The 19,504-nt window shown below is 54.4% G+C and overlaps 1 protein-coding gene across 1 annotated transcript; it reads left to right on the top strand.

Moving 5' to 3' along the window:
• The first annotated feature begins 572 nt into the window (after positions 1 to 572).
• Nos3 (nitric oxide synthase 3) lies at positions 573 to 19,332 on the top strand. Its single transcript, XM_076831972.2, has 26 exons — positions 573 to 763; positions 2,373 to 2,475; positions 2,872 to 3,020; positions 3,174 to 3,336; positions 4,551 to 4,642; positions 4,734 to 4,875; positions 5,033 to 5,172; positions 5,292 to 5,466; positions 5,945 to 6,046; positions 6,809 to 7,003; positions 7,107 to 7,180; positions 7,315 to 7,459; positions 7,685 to 7,789; positions 11,290 to 11,357; positions 11,775 to 11,891; positions 11,982 to 12,156; positions 14,028 to 14,160; positions 14,274 to 14,352; positions 14,464 to 14,651; positions 15,161 to 15,333; positions 15,633 to 15,843; positions 15,922 to 16,009; positions 16,972 to 17,093; positions 18,028 to 18,176; positions 18,385 to 18,579; positions 18,715 to 19,332. The coding sequence occupies exons 1-26, from the start codon at positions 600 to 602 to the stop codon at positions 18,874 to 18,876; spliced, it is 3,609 nt and encodes a 1,202-aa protein (XP_076688087.2). The 5' UTR covers positions 573 to 599; the 3' UTR covers positions 18,877 to 19,332.
• Positions 19,333 to 19,504: the final 172 nt, after the last annotated feature.

The following is a 19,504-nucleotide window of genomic DNA, read 5'->3' as shown; positions in this document are numbered from 1 at the left end:
AAATTAGGACTGAGAGAGGAAGGGATACCCTAATGCCAGCTGCAAGGACAAAGGGTCACTGCATCCCTGCTGGGCCTGCATACTCAAGAACCCCAAAAGACACGGAGGTGGGGCTAGGATCACCAAGATGGGGGTGGTGAAGAAGAGGGCCGAGGTTAGCCTGGGAGTCCCTGTGGTCACTAGGACTGTGGGACTTCATCATCCGTGCTATGGAGGCAGTGATCAAAGTCCCCGTCTTCTGGCCTGACACCACCAAAGCATCTTCCTGACCTTCTGGTGGCTCCACCCCACCACTCCCCCCAGGCCCTGCTCCTGCACTCCAGCCCCAGGCCTCTGCTGGACACCTGGGTTCCCACTTATCAGCACAAGCCCTCATGGCGGAACCCAGGCGTCCGGCCTCCCACCCTGTGGGCCAGCGGGCGTGGAGCCGAGGCTTTAGAGCCTCCCAGCCGGCCTTGTTCCTGTCCCATTGTGTATGGGACAGGGGCGGGGCGAGGGCCAGCACCAGGGAGCCCCCCTCCCTTCAGCCCCCTCCCTGCTTCCTAAGGAAAAGGACAGGGCTCTGCTGGAGCGGGAGGCAGAGTTGACGTGCAGCCGACATGGGCAACTTGAAGAGCGTGGGCCAGGAGCCTGGGCCACCCTGCGGCCTGGGACTAGGGCTGGGCCTCGGGCTGTGCGGCAAACAGGGCCCAGCCTCTCCAGTATCAGAGCCCAGCCGAGCACCAGCATCCCCACCCCCACCCCCACCGGCACCAGACCACAGGTGAGAGACCGGAGCAGGTGGGCAGGAGGGTGTTGTGGAGGCCTAAAGCCCAGGGCTGGAAAAGGCTGAAGTCAGCAGCTCAGCCAGAAGGGCCAGGTCACTGAAACAAAAGGTCAAGGCCATCAGTATAGACTATAGACAGGACAGGCAGAAAGAGACCAGGGTCAAGGTCTGAGGGTAGCAGGTGAACGTGAGACTTAAAGGGGCCTGCTACAGAATTGGACCAGGGTTTAATGCTTCTAAAAAGTTACTTACCTCTCTGAGCCTGTATTTGTATAGGATGGGGACATGGTAGTACTTACCCCATCGGGTTGTAAGTTTCTAGCTCATGGCAAGCCTTCAACAAACAGAAGTGATGATTAAGCAATCATCACGCTTAACTGGACGAAACAGGAGCTGGGGAGGGGCATTCAAGGAAAGTAAGAGAGTGGGGTATCATGGAAGGAAGGGAGAGCTGAGCCAGGAGACTCAGGCCCTTGAAGTGGGGGCTGAAAAGGCAGGGTTAGGCCCTTTCTCTGCTCCAGGCCCCCTTCTAGTGGCTGCCAGCCCCAAACTGGACCCTAAAGCCCTAGCCCGGAGAAGAGTCCCTTCTGGAGCCAAAATCCCTGGAGAAGGAAGGACTGGGAGGCCCACTGGGGTGCTAGGCCAGGGCTGTGGCCCTGCAGCTCAGGCGCACCCCAGCCTGAGTCCCTCCCTTCCTCCCCTCGCTGGCTGGCGGCTCTGGAGGAAGTGATAAGGCCTCTGAGGCTTCCCTTCACACGAGGGCCACTGTCAGGAGGGGTGTGAGTGGAAGGAAAATCAGGGTTGAGGAATCCCTGCAGGGGCTTCCCTCAGCTCAGATGAGCACGGGCTCCATCCCCCTCAAGTAGGGCTTGTGACAACTTGAAGGATGGGACACTTGTCCTGGTATATTTTCTGTTGCTATACCGCACTCCCTGAGATCTAGCGACTTATAAAGAGGTTTATTTTGCTCATGGTTCTGGAGGCTGGAAGTGCAAGAGCATGGCATGGGTATCTCACATGGCAGGGGGCTTCATGTGGCAAGACAACACAAGGGGGCACGTGTTCTTTTCACAACAAAGCCACTTCCATTAAAACCCGTTCATCTATGACGGGATCACTCACTCACAAGGGCAGAGCCCCCTCTTGACATAATCACCTCTAAGGTCTCACCTCTCAACACTGCCATGGTGGGGACCAAAGTTCCAGTCCTTGAAATTACAGAGACATATTCAGACCATAGCAACAGCTCGCCTGCAAAAGAAGTAGGGCGGGCACTATACAGAAACGGGGACCCAGCCTGGAGGCCCAGGCCTGACTGAGCACCAGGAGGCCAGAGGCAGCAGGTAGGGGAAAAGCGCCACCTGCACACCTCCGCCAGGAGCCCTGACTTTTCCAGGCTTCCAGTGCCCTCTCTACGTAGGGGCGCAGTCACTACTTACCTCCTGAAGCCTTATGCCGGGTAATAGAAAATGTCAGGAGGCAGACGGCAGGCAAACCACAAATCAGTGGGATTAGCGGTGCTGTGGGAGGGATATCCAGGCTACCTGGGGGGAGCCCCAAAAGAAACAAACTCCTTTCCTGTGATTCTGTCCCTGGCTCCCAACAGTCCCCCACTAACCAGGCCCCCGGAGGGACCCAAGTTCCCACGAGTGAAGAACTGGGAGATGGGCAGCATCACCTATGACACCCTCAGTGCCCAGGCCCAGCAGGTAAGGGGGGCCCCCAGCACATCCTGGGGGCTGCGGGTCGGGGTATAGTTGTTGAGGCTTGGTCTCAGCTGCAGGCCAGAATAAGGAAACTCTGCCCTGCCTTGAATTAGCCCCTAGTCTCCAAAAAGTGGTGAGGACTGAAAAGAATCAGAGGAGCTGAGGGTCAGGCAGGGACTTTGTTGACTCTCAGTCCCTCGCCTTGACCCAAGCCCTGACTCAAGTATGCCCTAAACCCTTCCAACCTCACCCCCATTTCCAGTCACTCCTGGCCCAGACCCACACCTCCCTGAACCCTCCCTCCCTCTGCCCCAAACTCCTGAACCAGTCCCTGCCACCCCACAACCAACCCTACAATCTGACTTGGGGACCTTTGTGCTCCCTGCTCCCCCTAACCAGGATGGGCCCTGCACCCCAAGACGCTGCCTGGGCTCCCTTGTATTTCCAAGGAAAGTACAGAGTCGACCCTCCCAGAGCCCTCCATCCACTGAGCAGCTGCTGGGTCAGGCCAGGGACTTCATCAACCAGTACTACAGCTCCATTAAGAGGTGAGACTTCCCTGACCTCACAGTGCCCCCTCGTCTCTCTGAGGCCCCAGAAACCTCAGGATCACCCTCCCTACACTCCATTCCCTCATCGGATCCTCACACCAAAGGCTGAAGGCCTCCACTGCTTATGGCGTGCCCTCCCTTTCTCCCTAGGAGCGGCTCCCAGGCCCATGAGCAGCGGCTTCAGGAGGTGGAGGCTGAGGTGGCAGCCACAGGCACCTACCAGCTTCGGGAGAGTGAGCTGGTGTTCGGGGCCAAGCAAGCCTGGCGCAATGCTCCCCGCTGTGTGGGCCGGATCCAGTGGGGAAAGCTGCAGGTGTGGCCAGCTGGCGCGTGCCCAGGATGAGCACGGGGGACAGAAAGGAGAGGGGAGGGTGTGGGTAGCCCCTGAGGCTTCCCTGGGGTGCCAGGCAGTAAGGGGGATTCTAACCACTGCCCTAGAGGTGAAAAGTAAGGGGATGGGCCCACCCTCAGAGTCCCTAGGGAGCCTCAGTCTGGTAGCTGACACCTGGTTAGCAGAGCCTTGGCTGGGACAGGGATGAAAACTCTAAGCCCCACTGAGCATGTGAGGACAGCTGAGCAGGGACACCCTAGGTGGCTGTCAGAGGAACAAAAAGCAGCTTTTGGGAAAGGCCCCTAACTGGCTGTTTCTGCCAGGCAGGACTTGCTACCCAACCAGGGGCCCCTCCTCACACCCCCTGCTCCCTGCTGGCCCCCACACCCTCCTTCACACACACACACACACACACACACACACACACACACACACACACAGCTCAGAGCTAGCCTGGGCTGCTGGAACTGCCTGGGACCGCAGCACTAGAGAATCAAGGGACTCAAAGGGGAACTAAATCCATGACCTTGGCCTCCTTGGCTATAAGTGGCCATCAAAGAATGTAGAATAAACCACAGATTCAGCAAATCCCAAAGGCGCCTCCAATAAAATAAGAACTATCCCAACCCTCACACAACTTCTAAATTATTCAAAGCTTTAGCTCAACTTATACCCAAAGTTTCTATAATAGTCCCCACTCCTTACTGTCTTGCTGTGTCCTTCCCTTGGCCCCAGGCCAGCTCCTGCCAACTCCTGTCCCTGTCAAAAGTTTCTTCCTCCCTCAGACAGGAATAGGACCTCCCAGCCTCTTCCTGAGGCCTCCACTCTGCCAGTCAAAAGGACTCCTAGCATCAGACTGTCAGCCCCAGAGGCCACCTAGTACAGCCACCCCTCCCAGTATCACTGTGCTCAAGGAGTAAGAAGACTGACCAGGGTCACCTGCCCTTGCAGCTAAAGTCAGCTACTAGAGGGAGAAGAGACTCTGCCCCAAGAGATCAGAGCAGGCTATGCAAGGTGTGCAGGGGTGCAGGGCAGGAAGGGGTCATCATAGATGCAAATAGAGAGGATGGATTAAGTGGACATGGAGTGGTTCCCCTAGCCCCTGCCTCCTTCCCAGAGAGCCACACACAAGTTCCCACTGGGCTGGCACTCAAGAGCCCTCTCTTTTTGCCTTTCCCCCGCCTTGGCGGGCCCAGGTGTTTGATGCCCGAGATTGTAGGTCTGCACAGGAAATGTTCACCTACATCTGCAATCACATCAAGTACGCCACCAACAAGGGCAACATCCGGTGAGTGTCCTCCTCCCCACTGTGCCAGGCCCCAGCCCACACTGGGCGGCAGGGAAGGAGGGGTTCTGACCAGCTCTCTTCCCCACATCAGCTCGGCCATCACAGTGTTCCCCCAGCGCTCCCCGGGCCGCGGGGACTTCCGAATCTGGAACAGCCAGCTAGTGCGTTATGCTGGCTACAGGCAGCAGGATGGCTCTGTGCGGGGGGACCCTGCCAACGTGGAGATCACTGAGGTGGGCACTGAGGCAAGAATGGGATATGACAAAGAAGAGGGTACCTGCTGGGCAAGACATCCAGCCAGTGAGGGATTCTTGAAGTGAAGGATGGAAGTGACTAATGGAGAGGACCTGGAGAGGGCCCCTGGGACCCACTTCTGCCCATTCCACACAGCTCTGCATCCAGCATGGCTGGACCCCAGGAAACAGTCGCTTCGATGTGCTACCCTTGCTGCTCCAGGCCCCTGATGAGCCCCCAGAACTCTTCACTCTGCCCCCCGAGCTGGTCCTCGAGGTGCCCCTAGAGCACCCCACGTGAGCATGAAAGGGACAGGGTGGGGTGGTAAGGCCATCTCCGAGCCTCTAGAGGAGAGGCTGCAGGGAGCCCCTGGCAAAGGCTCTGTGGGGGGCTGATCCAAGCCTGACACCCCCAGGCTGGAGTGGTTCGCCGCCCTGGGCCTGCGCTGGTACGCTCTTCCTGCCGTGTCCAACATGCTACTGGAGATAGGAGGACTGGAATTTCCCGCGGCCCCTTTCAGCGGCTGGTACATGAGCTCTGAGATCGGCATGAGGAACCTCTGTGACCCTCACCGCTATAACATTCTGGAGGTGAGGGCCACTGGTGAAGAGCGGGTGTGGAGCTGCATGCCCTACCCTCAGAAGGCCAACCTGAGAATCTGAGCTCCATCAGGTCTAAGGACAAGGGTTTTAGAAACACCAAAGCCAAGGCAAAGGGGCACGTGTGTGTGTGTGTGTGTGTGTGTGTGTGTGTGTGTGTGTGTGTGTTTCCAGAGCTAGAATCTTCAGTTCTATAGCTTTCATCAGATTTTCTCAAGCGAGGCCTTAAAAGATTAAGACCCATTTCAGAGTTAAGGCCCAGGACTGCCTGGGAAGTGACTGGCACAAGGCCTCTCTTCCCTGTGGTGACTTTGCAGGCAAAAACGTGACCTAGACCACACTGAGCAGTTGAGCCCCCCAAGGCCTGCTCCTACCTCTCACTTCTTTCACCCACAAGTTTGAGATGAGATACTCTCCATCCACTACCCACTGCCTGTGTCCCAACCAATGCCATGCTCCCCTGCTCCAGGACGTGGCTGTCTGCATGGACCTGGATACCCGCACCACATCATCCCTCTGGAAAGACAAGGCAGCAGTGGAAATTAACGTGGCTGTGCTGCACAGTTACCAGGTGCGCGGGCTCACACTGGCCAGGAAGGCAAAGGGCCAGGGGTGCAGCAGGTAGAAAAGAGAGAGGCACCTAGAAACTGGGGCAGAACTGATGGTGGACGTTCCATAGTCCATGTACCATGGGGCACACTGGACCTGCAGCTATGGCCATAGTTATTCCAGATGCTACAGTATGAGGGCCTGGTGCATGCTGGGAACCTCGCTCAGCAATTCTATCCCTGCGGCATATTGTGGGATCCACTGAGTATCAGGATGGAGGGCATTCTAGGTGTAGTACATGCTGAGATGTGTAGTTGGAGGAATCTGGTGCCTGCCAACTACTTCTACGAAGTTTCTCAAGAGTGAAGGATAGCTGGGCATGTGGCGCACACCTATAACCCCAGCGACTTGGGAGGCTGAGGCTGGAGGATCACAAGTTCAAAGTCAGCCTCAGCAATTTAGCAGGGACTTCTCTCAAAATAAAAAAAGCTGGGAGTGTTGCTTAGTGGTTAAGCGCCCCTGAGCTCAATCCCTGGTACCAAAAAAGAGTTAAGGATATTTTGGTTTGGGGGCAAGGTTTACAGATACTGGAGATTAGGAATGTTACCCATGTTGAACTTGGAACATGACCACGCAAGCTACAACTTGGAGGTGACACTGTGGTTTGAGGGGACACAGTATATGCTAGGTTAGCGTAGGGTGGGGTGACAAACATGATAGAAGTAGAAGGGATGGGGTCAACAAGCCCCTTCTGAGCCCAGCCTCTCTCCTCTCCCCACCTCAGCTGGCCAAAGTGACCATTGTGGACCACCATGCGGCCACAGCCTCCTTCATGAAGCACCTGGAGAATGAGCAGAAGGCCAGGGGCGGGTGCCCTGCTGACTGGGCCTGGATCGTACCCCCCATCTCAGGCAGCCTCACTCCTGTCTTCCACCAAGAGATGGTCAATTATTTCTTATCCCCTGCCTTCCGCTACCAGGTGCCCACCCCAGCTGGCTCCTGCCCCCCTGAGCCCAGCGCTAAGCAAGCAGCTTAGGAACTGCTGACCTTTTATGTTCTTTGCCCCCCCCCACTTCCTGCAGCCAGATCCCTGGAAGGGGAGTGCAGCCAAGGGCACTGGCATCACCAGAAAGAAGACCTTCAAGGAGGTGGCCAAGTGAGTTCCCTAGAAGTGCTCCCCTCGCCCTCACTCCTGGGGGACCCAACCCAGCAGTGGCACCCAGGCCCTTGCTCTGATGGGGTCTGGACCCCTCCTCCCCTGGGAGGCCCTCACCTCACCCTCACCTGCAGTGCGGTGAAGATCTCTGCCTCGCTCATGGGCACAGTGATGGCGAAGCGTGTGAAGGCGACAATCCTGTATGGCTCTGAGACCGGCCGGGCCCAGAGCTATGCACAGCAGCTGGGGAGGCTCTTCCGGAAGGCATTTGACCCCCGGGTAGGACTAAGCCCAGGGGCAGGGAGCTGGCAGGGGAATGGGGCGGGCCTCTGTCAGCACCCTCAGAGGTGCCCTGAAGGACCGGAGAGGGTCAAATTTAAGACTCACAAGGAACCCCAGCATACACAAGGACTCAGGGATCAAGTCAGGACCTGAATCTCACCCCGCCAAGGAGGGTGAGGGGCAGGGGCAGCAGGGCCAGGACGTTGGTCTTCTCACCCACAGGTCCTGTGCATGGATGAATATGACGTGGTGTCCCTGGAGCACGAGACCCTGGTGTTGGTGGTGACCAGCACATTTGGGAATGGAGATCCCCCAGAGAATGGAGAGGTGAGGCCTTCCGGAAAAGGGGCAAAGAGGGCTGCTGGGAATGAGGAAAGAGTCTGAATTGGAGAGGCTGGACACACACCCCTGGAAGGAAAGTGGAGATGCCAAGGGAGCCCCCACGTGGGAGAATGAGATGTGGACCTGCCAAGGTGCGCAAGCCACGCCCCAGCTCTGCACACACACTGCCTGTGTCTCCAGGTCATCTCCATTGTTAGTGCAAGTTTTTAATAGGAGAAAGGCACTTCCTAGCTTACCGAAGAGGAAAGACTGCTCCTGGGGTTTTTATTGTTGTTGTTTTGGGGGAGAGGTAGTTTGCTGGGTTTTCTTTCTTTTTTTCTCTTTTGGCACTGGGGATTGAACCCAGAGTTACTTTACCACTGAGCTACATTCTCAGCCCTTTTTCTTTTTAGAGGCTCACTAAGTTCCTTAGGGCCTCGCTAAATTGCTAAGGCTGCCCTCGAACTTGCGATGCCCCTGCCTCAGCCTCCCAAGTCAGTAGGATTACAGGGTTGTGCCACTGTGTGCTCCTGGGTATTGACAAATGGAAAAACAAAAAACAAATATACTCCACTGAATTCCCTGCTTTAGCTTTTCCTTTCCTTCTTTACTTAACAGAAAGAAATAGTGCTTTAGACCCCAACATAGACTAGATAACTTTACTTGCTCAACAGTACCACCAATGAACATCTTGTTGCTAACCATTATTTTCTCAGTGTATGAATTTCTGAGCTGGCCAAGCTAAAGGCATTTCCTCTTCCAGGAGTAATGCCTCTTTAGCACTAAGTACCACCTCTAGACCCAGAATCCCCTACAGCAGGCTTGACTGCAGACAGAAGGCTTCTTCCTCTGCCTTCCTGTCCATATGAGCCCACATTCTGATCTGTCTTTTAAAAAAGATCTCAGTGTCTTCTCAGGATCTGGCGGGGCCTCCTGGCTACATCATGACATGGCAGAAGGCATCCCATGGACAGAGCTCAATTTTATAACAAAGCCACTCCCAGTACAACCCATTAATCCAGAGTGGACCACTCCATTCCTGAAGGCAGAGCCTGCATAACTCAACACTTCCCAAAGGTCCCATCTCCAAATGACTTTGGGGACTAAATTCCCAACACACAAATTCTGGGGACAAACTTTCAAAGCATAAGCAACACCATAAACTGACTTATTTCAGCATAAAAGTAGTAAATAAAACCATGTGGCCCACAGTTCTAATAAGATATAGAACACTTCCATCATCCTAAAAGTTCTCTCATCGACTCCTCCAAGTCAGTCTCCTTCCCCATCCACCTCCCTACCATAGTTGCCATTCCTGGCATAACAGATGGGTGTCACCTGCTCCCCGATGCCATACAATGGAAGCACACAGTACCATGGCTTCTGTCACTTGGCCTGTTTGTGAGATTCACCCATGTTGTTACATGACTCAGTCCTGTGTTCCCGTCGCCTGATGAGTGGTGTTCACCATGGGAATATCCCAGCATGTTTAACATTCTTCTGCTGAATGTTAAACACTAGGATATGTTAGACACTGGGCTCTTTCCAGTTTGGGGCGATTATGAATCAAGCTGTTAAGAACATTTTTGTACCAGGCTTTTGTGGGCTTACGTTTTCATTTCTCTTGGATAAATATCCAGGAGTGGAATTGTTGGGTCATACCATAGACCTAAACTTTCCCCCCCCACCCTTTTTTTTTTGTACTGCTAACTGGTCAGCTTGAATTGCACTCTTAAGATTTATGCATTTTCTTTGAGGGGCCGGGCACATTGGCGCATGCCTGTATCCCAGCGGCTCAGGAGGTTGAGACTAGGGGATCGCGAGTTCAAAGCCAGCCTCAGCAAAAGTGAGGCACTAAGCAACTCAATGAGACCCTGTCTCTAATTAAAATACAAAATAGGACTGGAGATGTGGCTCAGTGGCCGAGTGCCCCTGAGTTCAATCCCTAGTGTCCCCCCTAAAAAAAAGATTTATGCATTTCAATATTACCCCAAATTTTTAAGAGAGCAAATATAGTAATAAACCCCTCAGAAAATGGGGTGATTCACTAATGATATAGGAACAAGAATACTTATAGCAGCATTGCTCATAACACCCCACACTGGAAACAATTCAAACAATAATCAGCGATAGACTGGATCAACAAATTGTTCCATCATTAACCGTGAACAAATTGCAACACACAATACAGATAAATCTCAAAACATGAATGAAAGAAGCCAGACACAAAAGAATCAATACTGTAGGATTCATTTTGTATAAAATTCAGAAAAAGGCCACACTAATCCATAGTGTTAGAAACCAAGAGATTGAGGCCAGGTGTAATGGCGCATGTCTGTGATCCCAGAGGCTCAGGAGGCTGAGACAGGAAGATCGCGAGTTCAAAGCCAGCTTCAGCAATGGCAAGGTGCTAAATAACTCAGTGAGACCCTGTCTCTAAATAAAAAATACAAAAATAGGGCTGGAGATGTGGCTCAGTGATTGAGTGTCCCTGAGTTCCATTCCCAGTACCAAAAAAAAAAAAAAAAAAAATCAAGAAATTGATTGATCACCCCAAGTTGGAGACAAGAAGTTGAATTCTGGGAAGCTGGTAATGGTTCTTGAGATGCCAATTATATAGGTTTGTTCTCTCTGTGAAAATCCATACAACTATACATTTACTATAAGTGTGCTTCCCCCCACTCCAGGGTGTCACACATGCTAGGAAAGTGCTCTACCATTGGGCTACACCTCCAGCATCCCCTCCCCACCCTTTTTTTTTTTTTTTTTTTTTAATTTTGAGACAGGGTCTCACTAATTTGCTAAGGCTGGTCTTCAACTTCTAGCCCTCCTGCCTGAGCCTCCCCAGTCTCTGGGATTACAGGCATGTACCACCTTGCCCAGCTAGGCTAAGTATATTAAATATATTTTCCATTTATAATATTTTCAATCTTACATTATTTCAGCTTACCTCCTGATAACCCCAAGGAGCATATACACATTTTTGAAGGGCTAGAAATGTTCTACCTGTCAACGGTGTCTCTCCCATGGAGTTTACGGTAGATAAGGATGGTCTTTCTCTTATATTACTTTACATCGTTGTGTAAAAGTAGACTTTTTCAAAAAGTCAACCCTCTTCTGAAATTTTCAAAACAAAACTAGAAGTTATTAGTAAAGAATATTAGGGGCTGGTGTTGTGGCTCAGATGTAGAGCGCTCGCCTAGCACTTCAAGGCCCTGGGTTCGATCCTCAGCACCACATATAAATGAATAAATTTTTAAAAAATAGAAGATCTTAAAAAAAAAAAAAAAAGAATATTAAAGATAGGGCTGGGATTGTGGCTCAGCGGCAGAGCACTCACCTAGCACATGCAAGGCCCTGAGTTCGATCCTCAGCACCACATAAAAATAAAGATATTGTATCCAACTACAACAACAACAAAGAATACTAAAGATCAACCAAGTACAGTTTCATATTTTCGTGGAGTGTGAAATGCATATCCATGATATGAATGCTTCCTTGGGCAGAGTTTTGCAGCAGCCCTGATGGAGATGTCGGGCCCCTACAACAGCTCCCCTCGGCCAGAGCAGCACAAGTGAGTGGGCAGATAGCTGGGGGGAGGGGAGGGAGCGGGAGGCATCTGAAGACACCAAAGGAAAGGATCCACCCCCACCCCATGCCTCAAGTTCTTCCCCAAAAGCCTGGCAGACAGAAGCCAGGAGGCCTGAACATCATCCCAGCCCCAGAGGTCTTCCCTCCCAAGGGGCCCACCCACTCCCAGGCCCAAGCCTCTGAGAGGCTGACAGTCCTGCAGTCTCCTTCAGAGACTGGACTTGCTCACTGGACTTGTTCCTGGCCAGAACAGACCCTGGTCCTGGCTGCCCCTCAGTTCCTCCCAAGGGCAGGTCCCTTCCTATCGCAGAGATGAAACCCTGAAGTTGTCCCCAGGCTAGGCCTGGGCCTGGGCTGCCTCCCCAGTTCCCTGATATCCTTGTCTCTATCTTCTTGCCAGGAGTTACAAAATCCGCTTCAACAGTGTCTCCTGCTCAGACCCCCTCGTGTCCTCCTGGCGGCGGAAGAGGAAGGAGTCTAGCAACACAGATAGCGCAGGGGCCCTGGGCACCCTCAGGTTGGGGTCCTCACCAAAAGGGGTGTGCAGGGATTGAGGGCAGACATGGGCTGGTACAGATGGCTCCAACAATGGCTCCCTGCACCCCAGGTTCTGTGTGTTCGGGCTGGGCTCCAGGGCATACCCCCACTTCTGTGCCTTTGCTCGGGCGGTGGACACGAGGCTGGAGGAGCTGGGTGGGGAACGGCTACTGCAGCTGGGCCAGGGCGATGAGCTGTGTGGCCAGGAGGAGGCCTTCCGCGGCTGGGCCCAGGCTGCCTTCCAGGTGAGCCCTTAGGCACCCCAGTGTCTGATCCTGTCCAGCCCCCAAATTATCCTCACCACCCTGGGGCCACTCTCCTCTACTCCTTCAGTGCAGCTAGAGGCTTACCACATCCCTGATTTTTGTCTCTTTTCCTACCCCTTTCTGTTCCTTCCCAAATCCACTCTCATTTTGCCACTACACAGCCAACATATCTGGACTCAGACCTGAGTCGTGGACAATGTGCCCTAATAGGAGGTGTCACACCCAGGCAGAAGCTTAGACAAAAGGGAACAGGCAGGGCCTGGCAGGAGGGTGGTCAGTCAGGCGCAGGCTGGGCCCCACAAGTACACACAGTGTGTGCAGGGTAGGCCCCCTACCAGTGGTGGGCTGCATACCAGGAAAGAGATCGAATTGAGAGGGTCAGGAAGAGGCAAGACTAACACTAAGAGCAGCCTGGGATCTTTAGGAAGTTGGAGGCCAGGTAGGTGTCAGGCAGTGCCTGGCTAGGAGAGGTGATCCTGGCCAGGGCAGGGTCCCAAGAACTGTGACGTGTAAGCCTGGGCTTCCTCAGCAGGCAGTGATCCCCACCTGGGGATTATGCCTGGAGCTGAACAGGGGCTCTTTCTCCTCACTGCTGACACTGTTCTGTGTAGGGCCGCTGCCCCCAGATCCCATCCATCCGGAGCCCACAGCCTGAGTTCAGCAGGTTTGCATCCAGAGCCAGGAGGAAGGCCATCTCAGAGGGGCTGGGCTGGTGGGGAGGGTGCCTGAGAGGTGGAAGATTTCCTGGGGAGGGGAAGGCCAATCCAGAGAAGCAGGCCCAGCTTGGGAAGGAGGGAATAGAAAATAAGACTTAAAGAGAAAAAAGGGGCCACTGAAAGTTCTGGAGCAGGACACCACCACAACGTTTTGGTTTTGGTTTGCGTTTTGTTTCTTTGCAGTTCTGGGGGTTGAACCCAGGGGCACTCTAGCACTGAGTACCATCCTGGCCCTTTGTATTGTTTTAACACAGTCTTGCTAAGTTGTCCAGTGCTAGTCCAGGCTGGCCTAGAACTTTCGATCTTCCTGTCTCGACCTCCCAAGTAGCACATGTGAAGTTTCAGGAATATGACTTTAATGGAGGGGAACCAGTTAGTGCATCCAAGAGGCAGGAAGACTGGCCTTACTGGGGTGGTAGCAGTGGGGATAGGAAGGAAGGGAGGGGCTGGGGAAGGAAGGAAGGAAGAGATATAAGACTATGTGCATCAAAAAAGAAACAGTAACAGGATCTGGTGATATGGGCCTTAGCCAGCCATGGACAAGCCCTGGAACTCAGGCCTGGGATGTCCAAGCTGCTCACTGGACTGTTCCTGGCCAGAAACAGATACCAGGGCATGCACCCCCGACCCGGCTCTATAGGAAGATGGCATTTACTATCTGCATGTGTCATGCTAAAGGCTTTACATAAAGTATTTCATCTAAACTTCGCCAGAACTCAATGAGTTGGCAAGATGGGGAAATGAGGCATGAAAAATGTAAGGAGTCAGAATTTGAATGCAGGTCTGAGTGCACAGCTGCCTTTACTGAGCTGCTCCCTGAGAGACAGGGCAATCCCTTATAAGACAAGTGAGACAAGTAGTCAAAGGAGTCGTCTGCAGGTCCCCAGAGCAGCAGCCAAGCCATGAGTTGGAGAACAAGGTACTGTGAAGTGAGCACAGGCCTCACTTCATCCTCCCTCCTGCTCCTGGGGCTGCCCTGGCCCCTGTGGCTGGCCACCCCAAATGACAGGAGACTGCTGTGTATCCCACAGGCCCAATGCACACCCATGTCACACCCTTTCCCCAGGGAGTGGCTCCTCACTAGGGCCACTCCCTGGTGGCAGGAGGTCCTCAGTCCTTCTACTCATCCCTCAGGCCTCCTGTGAGACCTTCTGTGTGGGGGAGGATGCCAAGGCAGCGGCCCAGGATATATTCAGCCCCAAGCACTGCTGGAAGCGTCAGCGGTACCGGCTGAGTGCCCAGGCTGAGGGCCTGCAGCTGCTGCCAGGTTTGGCCTGCATGCTGGATCTTTGCTGTCCCCAGGGTGGGGGGCTGGGGGGCAGCACTGGCTCTCCCAGGGGCTCAGGCTCAGCCTCTCATTTGCTTCCTCCCCGCCTTCAGGCCTGATCCATGTGCACAGGCGGAAAATGTTCCAGGCCACAGTCCTCTCAGTGGAAAACCTGCAAAGCAGCAGATCCACGTGAGGAAGATGGTTCACCCTCCCCCTTCCCACTGAAGCCTCCTCCTCCCAAACTCCATCCCCACCCTGCCCTTCTCTGACCCTCTATAACTGCCAACTTCCCACCTGCAGCCGGGCCACCATCCTGGTGCGCCTTGACACTGGAGGCCAGGAGGGGCTGCAGTACCAGCCTGGGGACCATATAGGTGTGTGCCCACCCAACCGGCCTGGCCTCGTAGAGGCGCTATTGAGCCGCGTGGAGGACCCGCCACCACCCAGCGAGCCTGTGGCAGTGGAGCAGCTGGAGAAGGGCAGCCCTGGTAAGGGCTCCACTGGGCAAGAAACTGAGAGCGTGCTCTACTCCCCTGCCCAGTGGCCCCTTGAGGTCCGCCCTGCAGGGCTGCCACCTCCCTTCACAGCTTGGCACTAGCTTGAAGCTAGGTGTGCCACCCCTGCCAGGCTGGCCTTGTTGCTGCATGGTCCACACAAAGCATGGTTCTGGTCTCAGAACCTGCCCCCCAACTCCCCAAAAGACTTTCCCCTGCTCTGGGCTCCTCCTAGAGCCTCCCCCAGCTTGCTCCATAGCTAGTTTATCTTCTACCAAATCAGTGACTAGAGTTAAGATAAATCTTAACAGGGGTTAGGGGTATGGAAGCCCAGACAAATACACTGAGGGTGCCCAGACAGGCCCAGATAAGCCCACACTACTGTTTGAGGGCAGATTTCCGAATAAAACACAGTGAGTCAATCCCCCCAAAGCTAACTTGAGCCCAGATAGTGCAGTGTGAGCTGGGCCCCTTCCTCAGAGCTCCCTGTGCACCAACCCTAGGTGGCCCTCCCCCAAGCTGGGTGCGGGACCCCCGGCTGCCCCCGTGCACGCTGCGCCAGGCTCTCACCTACTTCCTGGACATCACTTCTCCACCCAGCCCTCGCCTCCTTCGATTGCTCAGCACTCTAGCCGAAGAGTCCAGCGAACAGCAGGAACTGGAGGCCCTCAGCCAGGTGGGGGCCAGCCCACAGGGAGCAGGGATTGAGAGAAGCATGAGCCGGGGATACCCAGTGTCAGGAAGTCCTCATGCAAGGTTCTGCCTGGACTTTCTTCTCCTGGCCAATCTGTGCTGGTGCTTTAAGACCCAGCTTCAGTCTGACTGATGCATCTTTGGATGCCCAAGATTGTAAAGAGATGTTGGGTGGCCTGAAATGAGGGAGGAACCCAAGGAGGTTCAGCAGGGAGGGCTCAAAAAGGGAGGTCACCAAGCAGGGCTATGGGGCACCCAGTCCACCACATGCCGCTCTGCCAGGACCCCCGGCGCTATGAGGAGTGGAAGTGGTTCCGCTGTCCCACACTGCTGGAGGTCTTGGAGCAGTTCCCATCAGTGGCACTGCCTGCGCCCCTGCTCCTCACCCAGCTGCCCCTGCTCCAGCCTCGGTACTACTCCGTCAGCTCAGCACCCAGCACCCACCCAGGAGAGATCCACCTCACCGTAGCTGTGTTGGCATACAGGACCCAGGGTAAGGACAGGAGCAGGAACAGGTCCCTCAGTGGAACCAGGACAGACCCCTTACTGGCCTCTCTTCCCCACCCACTAGATGGGCTGGGCCCCTTACATTATGGAGTCTGCTCCACATGGCTGAGCCAACTCAAGGCTGGAGACCTCGTGCCCTGCTTCATCAGAGGGTAAGTGAAACCTACGGGATGGGGAGGGGCATCAAGTAAAGAGAATGTCCAGTCAGGGATAGAGAAAGTGCCACATGATTGGTTGGGGACAGATGGGGAATCAGTGGGGGAGGTCATGGAGGGTCAGGTGGCAACTCTGGTGAGGAGTGTTACTGCATAACAGACCAAGGACAGGGTATCATCAGGCCACTTGAGAATGGTGGCTAAGTTTTGGACTTCACTAATTTGGACTCAGGGTCCTCCCTTAAAACTACGATTTCCAGACACACAGCAGGGATTAGTCCAGCCAGTTGTCACTTAGTGAAACATGGCTTCCACAGGCCTCTGTCCTTGGGCACAATCTGTGTTGGAAGACATGGCACATGGGACTGTGGTCCCCAAGACCCCACTCAACCCAGAAAGGACTACCTAGGGTAAAGACCACCCTCAGCCATAGTGCTGAGGAGTGAAAGATCTCAGGAGCCCTTTCCTCCTGCTGCGTTCCTATCTGACCCTTTCCAGAAGCTAGGAGCCAAATCTCCTTGTGACTGTGTTCTCAGCACCCAGTAGGCCCAGGGAGCCAAACCCACCCAGGAATCCACTCAACTCGATATAAACCAAATTTCAACATGATGGCTTTTAAACACTCAATGAGCTTCCCTTTAAGCAAATGTCTGTTTGTCCTTCCACATATTTTCCGAAACCCCTAAGTTGAGTCATTTAAGTACCCTCCAGTCCAAACTAAACTAAATTTCCTCTAACCCAATCCCTTAGAAGCTACAGCCCCAGGGAGTTTCTGCCTGTGGGCAGAGTTTTTTAAATAAACACATCCCACTAACTGATCCAGAGACTACTCCAGGGACTCTACTGGTATAACTCCTTTACCATTGGACCCTGGGTTCTTCTGTCTGCACCACCTGCCTGAGGTTGGTAAGAACTGAGGCCCAGGGAGGAAGGGGGCCTGATGGAGTCTCTCTGGCCAGGGCTCCCTCCTTCCGGCTACCACCTGATCCCAGTCTGCCCTGCATCCTGGTGGGCCCAGGCACTGGCATTGCCCCCTTCAGGGGATTCTGGCAGGAGCGGCTTCATGACATTGAGAGCAAAGGTGAGGCTGGGGCTGCAGGGACTGACTGGAAGGCAGGAGGAGTCACACATTCTAGGGACAAAGGGGTGGGGCTGGAAAGCAGGAAGCAGGTGGGAAAAAGTGCAAGAAACTGGGGCCAAAGGTGAAGGGAAATTTATTAGAACAAGGCTGGGGTTGGGAGGTGCCTGGCGGTGAGGGCTGGGCCTTGTTTGTCGGGCTCCCTGGTACATACTAGGTGCAGAATTGAATTAAGAAGGAAGGCAAACTGGGTGTGGTGGCGCATGCCTGTAATCCCAGAGGCTCAGGAGGCTGGGGCAGGAGGATCACAATTTCAAAGCCAGCCTTAGCAACAGCTAGGTGCTAAACAACTCACTGAGACCCTGTCTCTTAAAAAAAAAAAAAAGGGCTGAGGATGTGGCTCAGTGGTTGAATGCCCCAGTACCAAAAAAAAAAAAAAAAAAAAAAAAGCAAAATTAGAAGAAGAAAGAAGGGATGGGCTGGGACCCAAAAGGCAAAAGAATGTCGCAGGTAGATTCTGGGCTGTGCCAGAGCTCACCTAGGTGTGGCTCGCCTAAGGAAGTGACAGGGTGTTTAGGTTGGACATGGGGTGTCAATCAAAAGGGGGCTGTGACTCAGAAGAAGGTTGAAGGAGTGGGAGAATGTGTGAACCTGCGATGTCACAACGCAAAGGGCATGGAGTTTCCAGTCAGAAGACCTAGTTCTAGCCTGGCTCCACCACTGGCCAGCCCCCTGAGATCGGTTTCCTTCTCGGTAAAGAGACTTCAAGGTCTCTACGAAAGCGTCACATATTGCCCTAGAGGTCAAACAACCAGGAAAGTGGTTGCTTTCGACATAAATGCTGGGCTGTCAGTCTGGGCGAAGGTGGCCAATGAATGGGGCGGTGTCGCTAGGGCTGCACCCAAATAGGGCCCCTCCCAAGCCGTATTGCTCGTAGGGCTGCAGCCCGCCCCCATGACTCTGGTATTCGGCTGCCGATGCTCCCAGCTCGACCATCTCTACCGCGACGAGGTGCGAGACGCCCAGCAGCGCGGGGTGTTTGGCCGCGTCCTCACCGCCTTCTCCCGGGAACCCGACAGCCCCAAGGTGCGCGACCCCGAGGGCGCGGGGGCTACCTGAAGCCTGGAAGAGGGAAGGGTAGTGAGTGCTCTCGGGTAGGCTCGCGGGCCCAGGCCCCGCCCCCTCAACCACTCGGCCCCACCCATGCCCACCTCCGCCCCAGACCCCGCCCCGGGAGCGGAGGCCCTACCTCGCCCGCCACAGTCACGTTCCGCCCCTCACCCGCATGCCCCAGACCTACGTGCAGGACGTCCTGAGGACTGAGCTGGCTGCTGAGGTGCACCGCGTGCTGTGCCTCGAGAGGGGCCACATGTTTGTCTGCGGCGATGTCACCATGGCAACCAGCGTCCTGCAAACTGTGCAGCGAATCCTAGCGACAGAGGGCGACATGGAGTTGGACGAGGCGGGTGACGTCATCGGCGTGCTGCGGGTGCGAAGGGCCGAGGCCCGGGGCCAGGGCGGGGGCAGTGCTTGACCAGGTGAAGGGGCGGGGCCCGGGACAGGTCGGATGCAAGCCTCTAGGTTCTCGAACCCTGTTCTGATAAACTGAGCTCTTTTCCCGCAGGATCAGCAACGCTACCACGAAGACATTTTCGGGCTCACTCTGCGCACTCAAGAGGTGACAAGCCGCATACGCACCCAGAGCTTTTCCCTGCAGGAGCGACAGCTGCGGAGCGCAGTGCCCTGGGCGTTTGACCCACCAGGCTCAGACACCCTCTACCCTTGATGGCCCTCTGGTTTTCCACTCCAGTGCCCAAAGAGAGAGGCTATCACACTACTGTCGGTTAACCAGGGCCAGCCACCTCCCCACACCTCTTAAAGGTGCCTTCTAGCACCTGTTGCAAGGCTGCAGAAATCCAGCCTTATTCCTCTGGGAATAAGAAAAATTCTTCCTCTCCAGACTGGCTTCTGGCAGGAATCTGCCTAACTCTAGAAGGCCCCTGCCAGCAATGATATTGGGGGGCGGTGCTTACTGCTTCCCTGCCTTGGTGTGCTTTAGGTGAACTGTAGATTCCCCCTCCCCCTCAGGAAGGAGTGTCACCTTTAAAGTCTCAATCATTCAAATATTTATTATTGAAGAGTATCGTGAGACTGATGTTATGAGATCATCATGCCAGATGTTATGAGATGCCTAACCCAATCCCTATGGATTACAATTATAAAAAGACAAGATTTGTTTTAACTTGTTTAGCTGTGGGGGTGGTAATTCTTTGACAGCCAGTCCTACACACTGCAGGTGACCTAGCACTCTAAAACCATGGTTTCCAGCCAATCACAGGCAATTCTCCTGTGTTGTTCTGTTGCTCTTTATTGAGAAAGCAGATGCAGCCCTCAGCTGCCAGGAGTGGGGCATG

The sequence above is a fragment of the Callospermophilus lateralis genome, chromosome 1 (genome assembly GCF_048772815.1).
Source record: "Callospermophilus lateralis isolate mCalLat2 chromosome 1, mCalLat2.hap1, whole genome shotgun sequence".
Lineage (NCBI taxonomy): Eukaryota > Metazoa > Chordata > Mammalia > Rodentia > Sciuridae > Callospermophilus > Callospermophilus lateralis.
This window is presented reverse-complemented; position numbering and strand designations above follow the sequence as displayed.